The sequence below is a fragment of the Nicotiana attenuata genome, chromosome 1, assembly GCF_001879085.1.
Source record: "Nicotiana attenuata strain UT chromosome 1, NIATTr2, whole genome shotgun sequence".
Classification (NCBI taxonomy): domain Eukaryota; kingdom Viridiplantae; phylum Streptophyta; class Magnoliopsida; order Solanales; family Solanaceae; genus Nicotiana; species Nicotiana attenuata.
Genome location: NC_031989.1, coordinates 13,888,556 through 13,901,144, shown reverse-complemented (window position 1 = coordinate 13,901,144; position 12,589 = coordinate 13,888,556). Strand labels below are relative to the sequence as shown.

Here is a 12,589-nt window from a genome sequence, read left to right as displayed (position 1 = left end):
TGAAATTACTCGGGCAAGTATGCGCCAAAAAGGAATAATCTTTGCATCAATAAGCATTTCATTGTGTTACACATCAGTTGTCTTATCCAAGCGTTGGCATGAAATGAAGAGGTATCTATGAAGCAATGACCTTAAGGTAGAGAACGGAACTAATAAGAATGTGCAAAACCAGTGAAAACAACTGAAGCAAGACATAGTGTGATACCTTGTCTTGAAGACGCGCTGTGAGAATCGCTTCCTTTTTTTCTGCCTTTGGGATCTGACTTAGCAATGCTCAATCTCTTCCCAAGCAAGGTCTGCTTGTTTTTTGCCACGGCTGCAGCCAGGTGTTTGTCATCCGAGAAATCCACATAAGCCAATCCCTTAACATGTCCAAGAAAGAAAACAATTATGACATCCCATCTAATATAGGTCAGAAATCCACATAAGCCAATCCCTTAACATGTCCAAGAAAGAAAACAATTATGACATCACATCTAATATAGGTCAGAAATGTTCAATTCTATGCACAAGTCCCATTTTTTTTGGGAACTTCAAAAAACTAATTAATTCTAATAACCCATTGACCAATCTAGGTCAACGATCTAGTCAGATTCATTTAATTGATTCTGATGATTGCATTCTCAGTGGATCATGAAACTTCAAAATTGCTGGAGGTTCAAACTCTGTGTCCATACAAGCTGTTCACTTAGCTAGATGTTTGTGCATTCCAACCCAATACAGGTGACTAAGTATGGGTCTCAAATGACAATACTGCTCTTCTCCTTTCTTTCTTCCTTTATTCTTATCCGTAAAAAAAATGTATCCCTCCCCCCAACAAAAAAAAAAAATTAAACGGTAGGGGCCGAAGTAAGTCAGACATCTAATTTTCACATTGTTATTTTATACATTGACTCCTTGACTTCTTGGAAAAAATATTCACATATTAAGAACTTTTATAGAAGTTCCAGAATGCACAATGTTTAGAAATTTAAAATAAAGGTAAAATTGTTGGCAAAAATAAAAGAAAAACTGTTTTGACTTTCCAGGTAATAAAGGATATCTCATAAAATAGGAACCAGGGAGTAGCGGAAAAGAAAAATAAAAGGGGAACTTTTAATGATCATCAAAACTTGTCTAGGTCTCATAATAAAAACTAGAGGGCAAGTGTTTCTGCTGATCTTAGCAAAAGAGAAAGCACTTTTAACACGGCAGTGTTGAGACAAAGCAGGTAAGGATAAACTAAACTTGTTGATGTGTGTATGTCTAGAGAAAGAGAGATACCCTTGACTTTCCAGTGAACTTGTCATTCAATATTCGTATAGCAACCACTCCTCCAACATCACTAAAGAATCTGCGTAGGTCGTCATACGTTGCCTGTCTCAGTAACAAACAAACAATTAACTGAAGGCCGCTAAGGCAAGTAATTTCATTCACAGAGTATTTAAACTTCAAGAAACACCAACATACAACTTACCTTGAGGTTAAGATTAGATACAAATGCAGTACACTGGTCATTATACTGCTTTGGTTTTCCGGAAGAAACATCTTTGTTTTCTTTTTTGCTTCCACTCGCTGGTTTGCTGGCATCCACATCTGGATTTGTATTATTTACCTTGACTGAGTCTTTAGCTTGGCCTTTACCATCTTCAGAAGTGATCTTAACATTCTTAGTTTTATCTTTGTGACGTTTAGCAGGAGATTGTTCTTCAATTAAATTTGATACTGGCTTCCTCTTTTCACGCACATTTTTCCTCGAGGAATTGTCTCTATCATCTGCTGGCACACCAATGTTCTTAGCCTCTTGTAACTTGAATAACTGCAGTTCTTCAAGGCGAGGAGTGACCTGAGACAATTGGAGAAAGGAGAAGCAGATCCATCAGAAAAAAAATTCTACTCAAACTCCACCAATAAGATACTCGGGAACAGAATTCTCACGTCAGAAAAGGAATAACAGATGCACCCAAAAAAAACACAAAGAGAGTAGCTCCATCTGAAATATTTTTCTTTACTAAAATGTGACTGATGCACCAAAAAGTAAAAATCATAATTCCGTCACTGACACAAGCTATGAGGCTTTAGGCAACATTAGGCAGATAACTAAATTTCTAATTTTCTTTATATTGCTCATGGAACAGAGTTAGCATAATTACTAATCTTGAGTAATTAGAATGCATCAGAGAGATATGAAATATTTCTCTATAGCACATAAAGGACTGCTCCCTGTATCATCACATCTTACTTTCAACTGAAGCACGAATTAACACACTTATGAGCGAACTCTAGAAGCAATGATATTAAACTGCATTACCTTTTTAACGGCAAAGTCAAAGTCTTCAAGTGCACCATACTCTCTCTCGAAGCGAATCCATGAATTGCATATGTCCTGAATGATTCTGTTTTTTAGAAGAAGAAGGTGTCATCTAATTCAAAATGAATAGCAACTTAGGCAGCAAAGGACGATCCAGTAAAAGATAAAATATAACAGCTACACATAGAGGATAGCACAAAATGGAGCCAAATAAAGCATCCACCGAGAATCTTCTGGATTTTGCTCCCATTTTTACCAAATTATTAAAAAACTGCTTGAAACCAACACGATTTCGGGCATATTTTCATTTATAAAGTATGTTTCCACACTAACAGCATAATCGATGATACTTAATTAGTGAAGAGGTATTTCTCGGGTATAAGGTGCACATTTCTTTTCTTAAGAGACTTTATTAGATTGGGCTGATGTGACAAAAATCATGCTTCAAAGCACAAAAAGACTTGCGTACCTCAAATACACAAAGTATTGCAGATAAAAGTTACTTTTCATGGCCCCAAATTTGTTTCCAAATTGACTGTTCCAAAAATATATAATTAATAAGATCATAACTGAAAATTTCCCTAGCCCTAAAGGAACTCTTTGCTAAAGTTCAGAAGGATCAAATTCAACTGAACCAAGAGATGATGTGTGAGGCACTTTGAGGAAAATTAAGTGAACATGTTATAGGTACTGTTAACAGATGGTTCAACAGTTTCACAACCAACAAGCTAGAGGTGATAGTCCTAATAGGAGGTAGAATTTGACAGCATGATCTAAGCGATTTCGTTACAAGAACATACCTCCGAGCCACTCCCAGGGAATCGTTTACTGTAGCATCTCTTAAAGAGGGATCGAGCTTCACTAATTTTACCCATCTCAACTTCCATAGCTATGTATCCTTGCCACGCCTCTAGCGTAGATCCGCTGCAAAACAAGCCACATTACAACAAAGAAAATACAAGGAAGAAACTTGGATCAAAACATTAAATTTAAGCATGTTGATGTCTCTAAATGGAACAAGGGAACATATCATGAAAACCTGATCTTAAGCAGGCTCTCCCAGACACGACGAGCTGCAGCTAGATCTTTCCCCAGAGTTGATTCTAAGCGGCTCCAATATCTATACATCCGCAATAAACTTTCTGTATTCTTCAGATGTGGAGACAAATAATCTGAAGCACGCTGGAAGAAAAGGTCAGGAAGAGAAGTTTCATTGTCGGGTTATGTAGAAAAGGAATTATTTCTTACAACAGATTAGAAAGACTTGAATGAATATCAAGGATAATTGCACAATTAAGATGGTGAATAGTATAAAAAGTTTCAATTACATATCAAACTACATTTGGCCTAACATGACTATTGAGATAGAGTTAATGCGAAACTCTTAATTTCATCAGGGGACAGGCGAGACCAAAATTAAATGTTGAATATTTTAGTATAAGAAAGTGCAGAAGAATGTCATGTTAACTATTTTGAGTTTTATAATACTGGAAAGGAGATGAGCAGGCGAAGCTTGAAATTAGGAATTGAGAATCCATTGAGATGGAAAAATCGGAAACACAATAGTCAAGCTGAAATGTGGATGTATAGCAAGTCATGTCATACTCCCAAATATCAGAAATTGTGGAAGTCCAAAGAAAAGAATAGGAGACAATAGAAGAAGGATTAACAGACAAATTCAAAAGTATTGCAAGAAACATTAAGAATCGTGTCAAGACTGATTCTTGGACACACAAAATTGTTAATTAAGCAGTCAACTGTGATAGTGGACATCACTACATGCCATTTCCAAAAATATCAAGTTGAGCCAACTCTTTGTTATAAAGATTTAAAAAAATTGAACCAAACATTGCATCTATTTAAAGCTTACACAGATGGGGAGTTGAGAATACAAAAGTACCACCGTTGGGGTTCATAAACCAAGCATAGTTGGCTGTTCTTGCTGTACAAAGAGCCTGTTTAACCGTTCATGCTTTCATTAACCAATTTACCCTTTTGGTTTACTGCTTGTATACAGGATATTTTACCATCATTAATAAACGTATATACCTTATTAAAAAATCAGATATAGATGTTGTGTTAAGTCCTTTGAAGGCAAGAATCAACAGCAAAGCAAACAAAAGCCAAAACTGAATTCCAAGGCAAGGGTAAACACCAAGAGAGGGTCAAAATTCTTCAGTAATTAGAAAGTGTACCTGAAAAGTTTCCCGTATAATTATATAATCTAAGTCGCTGCTTTCAGTCCCAGATTCCAACGAAGACAACCTCCGCCTTAAGCCATCAACTCTTGTGAGAAATACATCAAGATACTGCAACAAACATAAATAGGTTTATAATCTAATGAACTGTGCATTTAGTCCCTAAAACACAATGCAGCTGAAGGTTAGAACCAACTCTATAAAATCGATCCTAAGATATAGCAACTTAATTTGCAGAAATATCTACGAATTTTCCTTGTTTTCAGAAGTGGGCATTCTCTCTTAAATCTCAAAAGGAGACCACGGGATACAGCAACCAGCAAGTATTCACATCAATGCGCTTCCTAACAAATAAAAGTTTCATTGATTAAGAGACAACAGGATGAGTTAACTTATGCTAGTTCTCTACGACGTTTATTTTGGATGAACAAGTCACTGAAAAACTTCCATGAACATCAGACTTCTTTGCAGCAATTGCATTGTCCAAAAGCTAAAATTTGTCTTCAGCAAAGAAATAATAAATCACTCCACCCTAATAAGTGCCTGATGAAGAGAACATAGAGCAAATTTCAGTACTGAAATTTGCATCTGTTGGCATACAGTGAATCTTTTATTCATTTTGAAGTTCTATCAAATACTAAGTTGCAATTCAAAATTAACAGCAAATTGTCAGCAGTAGTTAAACCTAATATTGCATCACCTCATTAACAGAAGTAAAGGAACTGTCCAAAGGAAGCACCAGAAGACCTATGTAGTTTTGCACCATAACACAGTAAACATACCGCACAGGAATGGGCGGAGAAAAATTTGACTACTAATAACAATAAAAGGCAGATATGTCCTAACCTCTTCAAAGCTTGAGAAAGTGCACTGTAGGGCCTTCTCGAAAACCTGGAACAATGACAAAAAATGGAATAAGAATCCTGACAGTCACCACAAATACTGATACATGTGCTATTACAGACAGCAGAATGGAAACTAAAGCGCCAAATTCTTAAGTTTCACGTAAAAAAGATATCATTGTCTAATACCAAAAAAGAAAAGAAAAAGGAAAAGAACAATTCGACAGAAATCAAAATAGCAATAACACAGTTATAAGAAAATATAGGAAACGATACACAACAACTACTATTACACCCCGACTCCAAGCAAGTTGGGGAATATATAGCAAACAATCAGGTGTCAAATATCCAATTCTTTTGACAATGAGGGATTTTGTCAGAAAGTACTTAAAACATGCATTAATAAAGGACAGACAGTCAATGCCGGATCTCCAGCAGATAAGTCCAAAGCATAAAGGACCGTACCATTCCAGCTTGAAATTCTGGTAAAAGATGACACTTAAAATCAGAATAAAATTCAGTGATTGAATATCCAGCAAAGTCAAGAATGGAGACATACAGCAGATAGCTCTTCCTCAGAAGCACGACTGCGTTCAAGAGACAGCAAGTATCGCACCCACAGGTCTCCAATCCAGGGACAGTTCCTTGTCGCCCTTTTGTAAATGTCCCGAACAAGACTGGAGGTCTGCAAAGAAAAGCACGTAACTTAAAGCTGAGTCAGTTTTCAACACAATCAAGAAATGACAAATTAGTTAAAAAAGGATGAAGTCCGGAGAACAAACCTTCAAGGTTTTATCCATGTAGTGAGTATAATCAAGCCAGAGTTCACTAGATATAGGAAATTCAGTTATGGCACGCTCATACAAGATCTGTATCCTCGCTGGATCCCCCAACGATTGCTCAAATTTTAAGTAAGCCTGCAGGAAAACACCACGCGTAGAATTCTTAGCAGATAATTGAGTCTAACGTATCTGGTAAATTGATCAAGTCCTTAATAGCACAGAAGGAGCTATATTGTACTTAAGTGGTTAAAATTTGGGTTCATCTCATGCGGGATTGCCTAATTTCAACAGTTTTTTCTTTCTGTTAATTTTAGGTATACCAAGGTAAAATCTAAGTGCCTCGGCCAAAATCCAATCAACCAAAAAGCATGTTCATGATTCTAGACCGTAACAACTAATAAGTTACACATATGTGACACAATCTTATTCTTGCACACAATGTACCTTTACTAAAGTCATGATAGCAGGCGTATCAATTTAGTCATGATTCCACAATACTACAACAATTTTGCTGGCCATCCAATTTTAATACCTATTGTTGAAGTGTGACTATCATTGTCAAACAATCATTTTCGAGTCCTGTTTCAAAAATATAGACGAGGGCATCAGGATATGCACCATAAAGTTTTGAAGCCTTTCCGATTCAGGTGCAACTTCACAAGATATTTGATTCTCAAGATGAGTCCTGGCATTCATCATGTCGAGGGCCTTCTGATATGAAGAGGCAACATGTGGCGAAAGCCCATCCAAGTTACTGGAGTCTACATCAAGATCGGCTCCCTGTTTTGCTTCCCAAGCCTTGTATGTGTGAAGAGTTGAACTTATATCAGCAAGAGGGACAGACAACTGGCGATGGAATAAATTCCTAATCCGCTGGACCTGCTTCTCTCTCAACTGCATCACAATGAAGAAAACATCCACTAACAAATATCAACTATAAAATGTGGAAAATAGATACAGATCAAGTTATTTTTTGAACATTGTCCCAATATAGTAACCAAATACCAACGTCATATAGCAATCGTATTACACGAGAATACAGAACAGGATATCAATTGAGGAAAGTTCTAGACCCAACATTTTAATCTTCAGCAAAGGTACTAGTACTAGAGGCATCTTTGTGGGACCAATAACTCTGACCTAACATTCGAGTCAAAGCCTAACTAACTGAAGTTACTAAAAATAGATAGTTTCTCGACATTAACTCAACCAAATAACTACACTGAATGGAATATTATGCAAACTCATAACACAAGAGGGGACAGCTCAATATGTGCTTTCTTTTTCTCGGCCTTCATTCAATAATGAAAATAGGCTTTCCCCGTATATAAGTATACAACATTTCAATCTGCTACCAGTTGTTGAAGTATGTTGTTGAAGTATGCTTATATAAAGAGAACTGCAATATTAAGCTGTATCAGTCCCATGAACCAGTAAAAGCAACCGAAGATTTGAGAAACACCTTTTTCTTCTTTTTTTTTTTTGAAATGGTAAAAGTTAAGATACACCTCTTCTTTATATCTGTTCATGATTTCTTGAGAGTCAAACCACGACACAAGTTTAACCCATTTTGGGGGTGGGAGTGATAACTGGTTCAGAGGAAGAACAACAAGGCGCAGCAGCATTTTTTATTAGCACATTCTTAATTCAGAGGGGGGACATTAAAAGCCCGTAAACTCTCAGAAACAGTGATTTGGAAGAAGCTCTATTAGATGAATGGTAGCAAGCTCCTCAAGAACATGACTTGTGATATGAGCAGGGAAATATGATCAAAGACATGGTGTATGCTTGAAGGAAAAACAAAGAGGGGGTGCATGGTGATAACAACCATAAGGAAAGAGAAATGTTCCCTTTTCCTCACATCTGGAGAGGTACACAACCTTACAAGAAACAAGGGCTAAGGAAAGAACTGTGCTCTTTATCAATACCAACAACAACGCCTTAATCTCAAACTAGATAGGGCTAGCTCTACTATATCTTAAGAAAAGGCTAAAGAGACAACGGCACACATAAAAGGAAAGAAAGGAAAGTGTCAAGCTCTTACGTCCGCATCAGTTTCATCAATTGTGAGGAAAAGATCTTGTTCGAATTCCCTGTATAATTCCCATATCCTGCTGCCTTCAGCAACATGCAAACCAGCAGCTACAAGGGCACGCTCAAAGAGATTTCTTGCCTTTGAAATTCCACCGACGGAACGTGTACGGACTGATTGGTCATGCTCTTGAACAAAACTTAAGTAGTCACACCACAAAGCAACAGACTGCATCAAGCGAAAAACAATCAGTACATTTATTTTGATTCAAGCAAAACCCATTTCATTGTCCTCATTTTTTTCTGATATGGTAACAATTTTATTAATGTTGGCCCATTTCATTGTCCTTTTAAAAGCAGTAATTGTGTTGATTTTTCACATGAAAAGAATATTTAGGATAATTCTTTTTTTCATCTATTGATAACCGAGAAATCCCCAAGGGCCAGTGGCACACGATTTGAAACTCGGTGAATGGGCCCATCCCTCTGCCCTTCTCCACTTAACTACCAGGCTTTTGTCTATGAAAAAGATCCAACCCGTGACGTGCGCCTAGCCCACATATCATGCACTGCGCTCTTAGCACCATACCAAAGCCTTGGGGGCAATATTAGGACAATTCTTTCTTTGAAATGGAATATATTAGGACAATATTAGGACAATTCTTGTCATGAAGATATTTCCGGAATATCAAAGATAAGTTTCTTTTCCAAAAATTCTTCATAAGCAAAAAACAACTTCGAATTATTACTTCTTTAATACGATTTCCGTCAACAAAGTTGTTCTAATAGCAGCATGAGATTTAGACAACTTTGAAATAATGTAGAAACATTGGAAGTCCTTCACATAACCATCCTACTATGAAGCAGCACAAGGAAAAGGATTATTAAGGTATCAGAGAAAGGCTTCTAACACAGACCCTTACACCATTCTACTTTACCAAGGGCAGGCTTCTATTATCTTTTGCGTCTTTTGCAATACAAAGAAATATTTGACAACTATATACTTGAGATTCTCCGTCAAAGTCATTTCAATAAAGGCAAGGCAACTCTTAAACAATAAACAGGGCACGTTCAATAAAGATTAAGCTTATCTTAAAGTCACTAGGCACGGACAAAGCAATTATATTTTGGATCTCCCAGTGAGCCATCTTGCATATAGCACATACAACAGAAAGCATTAGTGTTTTCAATCTAGAACCAGAGCCTGGCTCGCACCTTAAGTTCTTTCCACACTTTTAAAGGGAATAAGCACCAGGATTCACAGTGACATTAACACACTACTTACAAGATAGTCAGACACCCCACGCTCAAATAGCTTCTCAATTGCAGGGAGAGCCTCGGGTCTGCAAAACAAACATGCAAATAAAAAAATAAGAAGACAGCAAAAGTTGCTTTTTTTTTCTATTTCATTATGTGTCATAGGCTAAACAGGCAGAATATATAAACAAGAATGAATAAACCAAGGGAATCTCTGTGTGTCTCAAAAATTATCATATTACACGAATAGTGTCAGAATAAACTCAATGTCATTTACATATATATCAGCCTGTACAAACCCATCATTTTTTCTAACATCTAAATTTGTAAGAAAAAAGGTCAGATTTGAGCATTACACCATAAAACGTTCTACTCTATTTGTCTTCACCCTCCCATGGAGTTTCTCCATTCCTTGTCAAAACCTCCTCCCCATCCTTTTGCAACAATGGCTCATATACTAAAGCTAATTCGTTAACTCCAAATCTAAAGAAGTTTCTCTAGTAAATAAAGATCTGCTGTAGATTGGAAAATCGTAAATGCTTTCCCCTAGTTCTTTATCCACTCTCTACTCCCTTTGTTTTGAAGATTAGAACTCTCCAGTCGTTAATTTCTTGTTAAAGTTGAAGCCATTAATGACTTTTCTCTCTTGAATTTCAATAATAAGCTATTCAGAAATCAACAACAACAATAATTATAATAAAGTCAAAGTGAGTGAACAAACAGACAATAAGAAATGAGATGCCCTCTTCATCTATGACCGCTTCTTTTATTCTTTCTCCCATCTTATCTTAAAGTGCAGACTGGTACATAACATTCTTCAGATAACATGTAAGGGAAGTTACAAAATTAATCAGAACAGGTCATGCAAGTTATAGAGAGGATCGCCTCAGCAAGCATGCGTCGTCAAAGTAGAGAATAGCGAGCAGGATGGAAACATGATTCAACATGGTGTCGAATCAACTTTTTTCAGAAGGTCAAGTCAACTTGTTAAACGGAAAAAAGAAAAAACTTGCTCAAAGAAGACTATGTGTTCTCTATTTTAGCTTAGGAAATAGAGATCTCCAAACGGATTTGGATCTTCCCCACAACTTCAGTCTGGTTCACAGTAAAGTGGAAATGAGAGAACAAGAAAATGCAATTGTTGGATAAGTATTATTTGGGAAAGGAAAATACAAAATTTACAGAACAAACGTGCTGCTTTTTATTTTCTCTGCTCCCCTTACTAATTAGAGATCCAACTGAGCATCCAGGAGCACAAGTCTCTATAGGAGAGCAATACAATGTAAAACATATAGAATAAGTTCCACATAAATCTTCTGTATTGTCCTTTCCTGTGGCCCTAACCTATACAATCTCTCATGCTTATCCACTGCCTTTCTATCACGAAGAACCTAAAGACTAAGTATGCCTCGATATGGTACAGATATCTGTAAATCATTAAACAACATCCATTATTAAACAAGAAAGAAAAAGAATTTAACTAAGAATAAATACAGTAGGAAAAAATGAAAAGCGATACCCCGAAGAAAGAGACGTCTCGTCTTTAGTCCACTCCTGCCACATCTCAAAACTCAAAGGAAAAATAGCATTCATGGCTTCCCTCGCTTGTCTAAGCTTCTCTATATCCCCTTGCTTCCTTAAAGCTTTTATGTACTATACAGACACAAAAAAAACATTGTATCATCAATCTCTAAACAGACAAACATGCATACTGCAGAAAAAACAGAAAACAGCCCCAACTAATAATTGCTTCCAAAATGAAAAATCATTTAACCTCATAGAAATAGATAAACCAATAGTTTTAGCGAGCATTCGTGGTGTGTTTCGTATAGAGGAAAACGTTCTCAACGAAAAGTTACCTTAGTCTATGAAAAGAATATGTTTCCACCAAATGGTTAAATAACTTTTCGCACTTATGGACAGAGTTCATTTTTCTTTACCAGTATCTCAACTCTTACTCATATCACTTATTTCAGTGATCACCTGGACATTATTATTGGTCTATTCTTTTGATGATCGAGAAACCGTCTGGGTGCAACCTTTAGGACCACTCGAAAGGGGTAATGGGCCTGCCGCTCTACCCTTCTCCACTTAAACAACCAGTCTTATTTCGCATGGCCCAGAGCTTGAACCTGTGACCTAAATCACAAGTCCCTCAACCTTTGCCACTTGAACTAAGCCCTGGGGTCTAGACATTATTGTCAACCCCGTACTCAAAAATGTCATCAAAATACTATCCTTATACCTTATCTTACACCTTGTACGATTATCTGTTACTCCAATAGATAATGATTCACAAACTATTTTCCATAGAACATATATTCCTTCCTACTAATTTGTGAATAAGCATATATATATATATATATATATATATATATATATATATATATATAGAGAGAGAGAGAGAGAGAGAGAGAGAGAAATACTTGAACATGAGCATCGTAATTGGAAGGGTTATTTAAGAGCTCCGTTTGTAGAGCTTGAATTTGTAGATTCTGCTGTGCGTCATCCTCTGAGTCGGAATCCGAATCAGAACTTTTAGTGGATTTAGGGGCGTCGAGCATGTCTTCGTCATCGTTTCCGGTAGGATTTTCGTCGGGAAGTTGAGGTGGATGGGTAGAGGAATCTAGGGTTACGGTTTCCGCCATGTTTAAATTTTTACTTCAGCTTCCCCAAGATAGTTCTGCAGAGGGTCAAGTTATGCGACGCTATCAAAAATGGGAAAAATTAAAAAATAGCCATATTTACGAGTGGTCATTCAAAAATAAACACGGTTTCAAAAGTAATCGAAATTTAGCCGCTTTTCATGTAGAGATAAATCTGAACGAAAAAATGTTCAAAACTCGGAAAATACTCCAGCATAATATACTAGAATTCCAGCATAAATATACTGGAACTCTGATATATTATAATGGAGTTCCAGCATAAGTATACTGGAACTCCAGCATATTATAATGGAGTTCAGCATAATTATACTCGAACTCCAACATAATATACTGGAGTTCCAGTATAATACACTGCACCACCATAATATGCTGGAAGTTCATAGACAACTGCTCCAATCTCCAATATATTATGGTGGAACTTTTCGCGTGTTGGAGTTCAGCATAATATACTGGAAGTTCATATACGGGTGCACCGATCTCCGGTATATTATGTTGGACCGGTCCCTGTTGCACCAAAATAGTG

The 12,589-nt window shown here is 36.7% G+C and overlaps 1 protein-coding gene across 1 annotated transcript in view; it reads right to left on the bottom strand.

Moving 5' to 3' along the window:
• The window catches only part of LOC109243194 (squamous cell carcinoma antigen recognized by T-cells 3), a 13,131-nt gene extending 1,023 nt beyond the window's left edge, over positions 1–12,108 (bottom strand). Inside the window, exons 1-15 of the mRNA XM_019410136.1 lie at positions 11,827–12,108; positions 10,920–11,053; positions 9,429–9,486; positions 8,157–8,372; positions 6,731–7,006; positions 6,113–6,247; positions 5,890–6,015; positions 5,335–5,379; positions 4,486–4,599; positions 3,330–3,472; positions 3,091–3,214; positions 2,291–2,365; positions 1,457–1,825; positions 1,264–1,356; positions 206–362 (exon numbers count right to left, since the gene is read on the bottom strand). Of these exons, the coding sequence (XP_019265681.1) occupies positions 206–362; positions 1,264–1,356; positions 1,457–1,825; positions 2,291–2,365; positions 3,091–3,214; positions 3,330–3,472; positions 4,486–4,599; positions 5,335–5,379; positions 5,890–6,015; positions 6,113–6,247; positions 6,731–7,006; positions 8,157–8,372; positions 9,429–9,486; positions 10,920–11,053; positions 11,827–12,048 (2,287 nt within the window). The 5' untranslated portion in view covers positions 12,049–12,108. The remainder of the gene's footprint in view (positions 1–205; positions 363–1,263; positions 1,357–1,456; positions 1,826–2,290; positions 2,366–3,090; positions 3,215–3,329; positions 3,473–4,485; positions 4,600–5,334; positions 5,380–5,889; positions 6,016–6,112; positions 6,248–6,730; positions 7,007–8,156; positions 8,373–9,428; positions 9,487–10,919; positions 11,054–11,826) is intronic.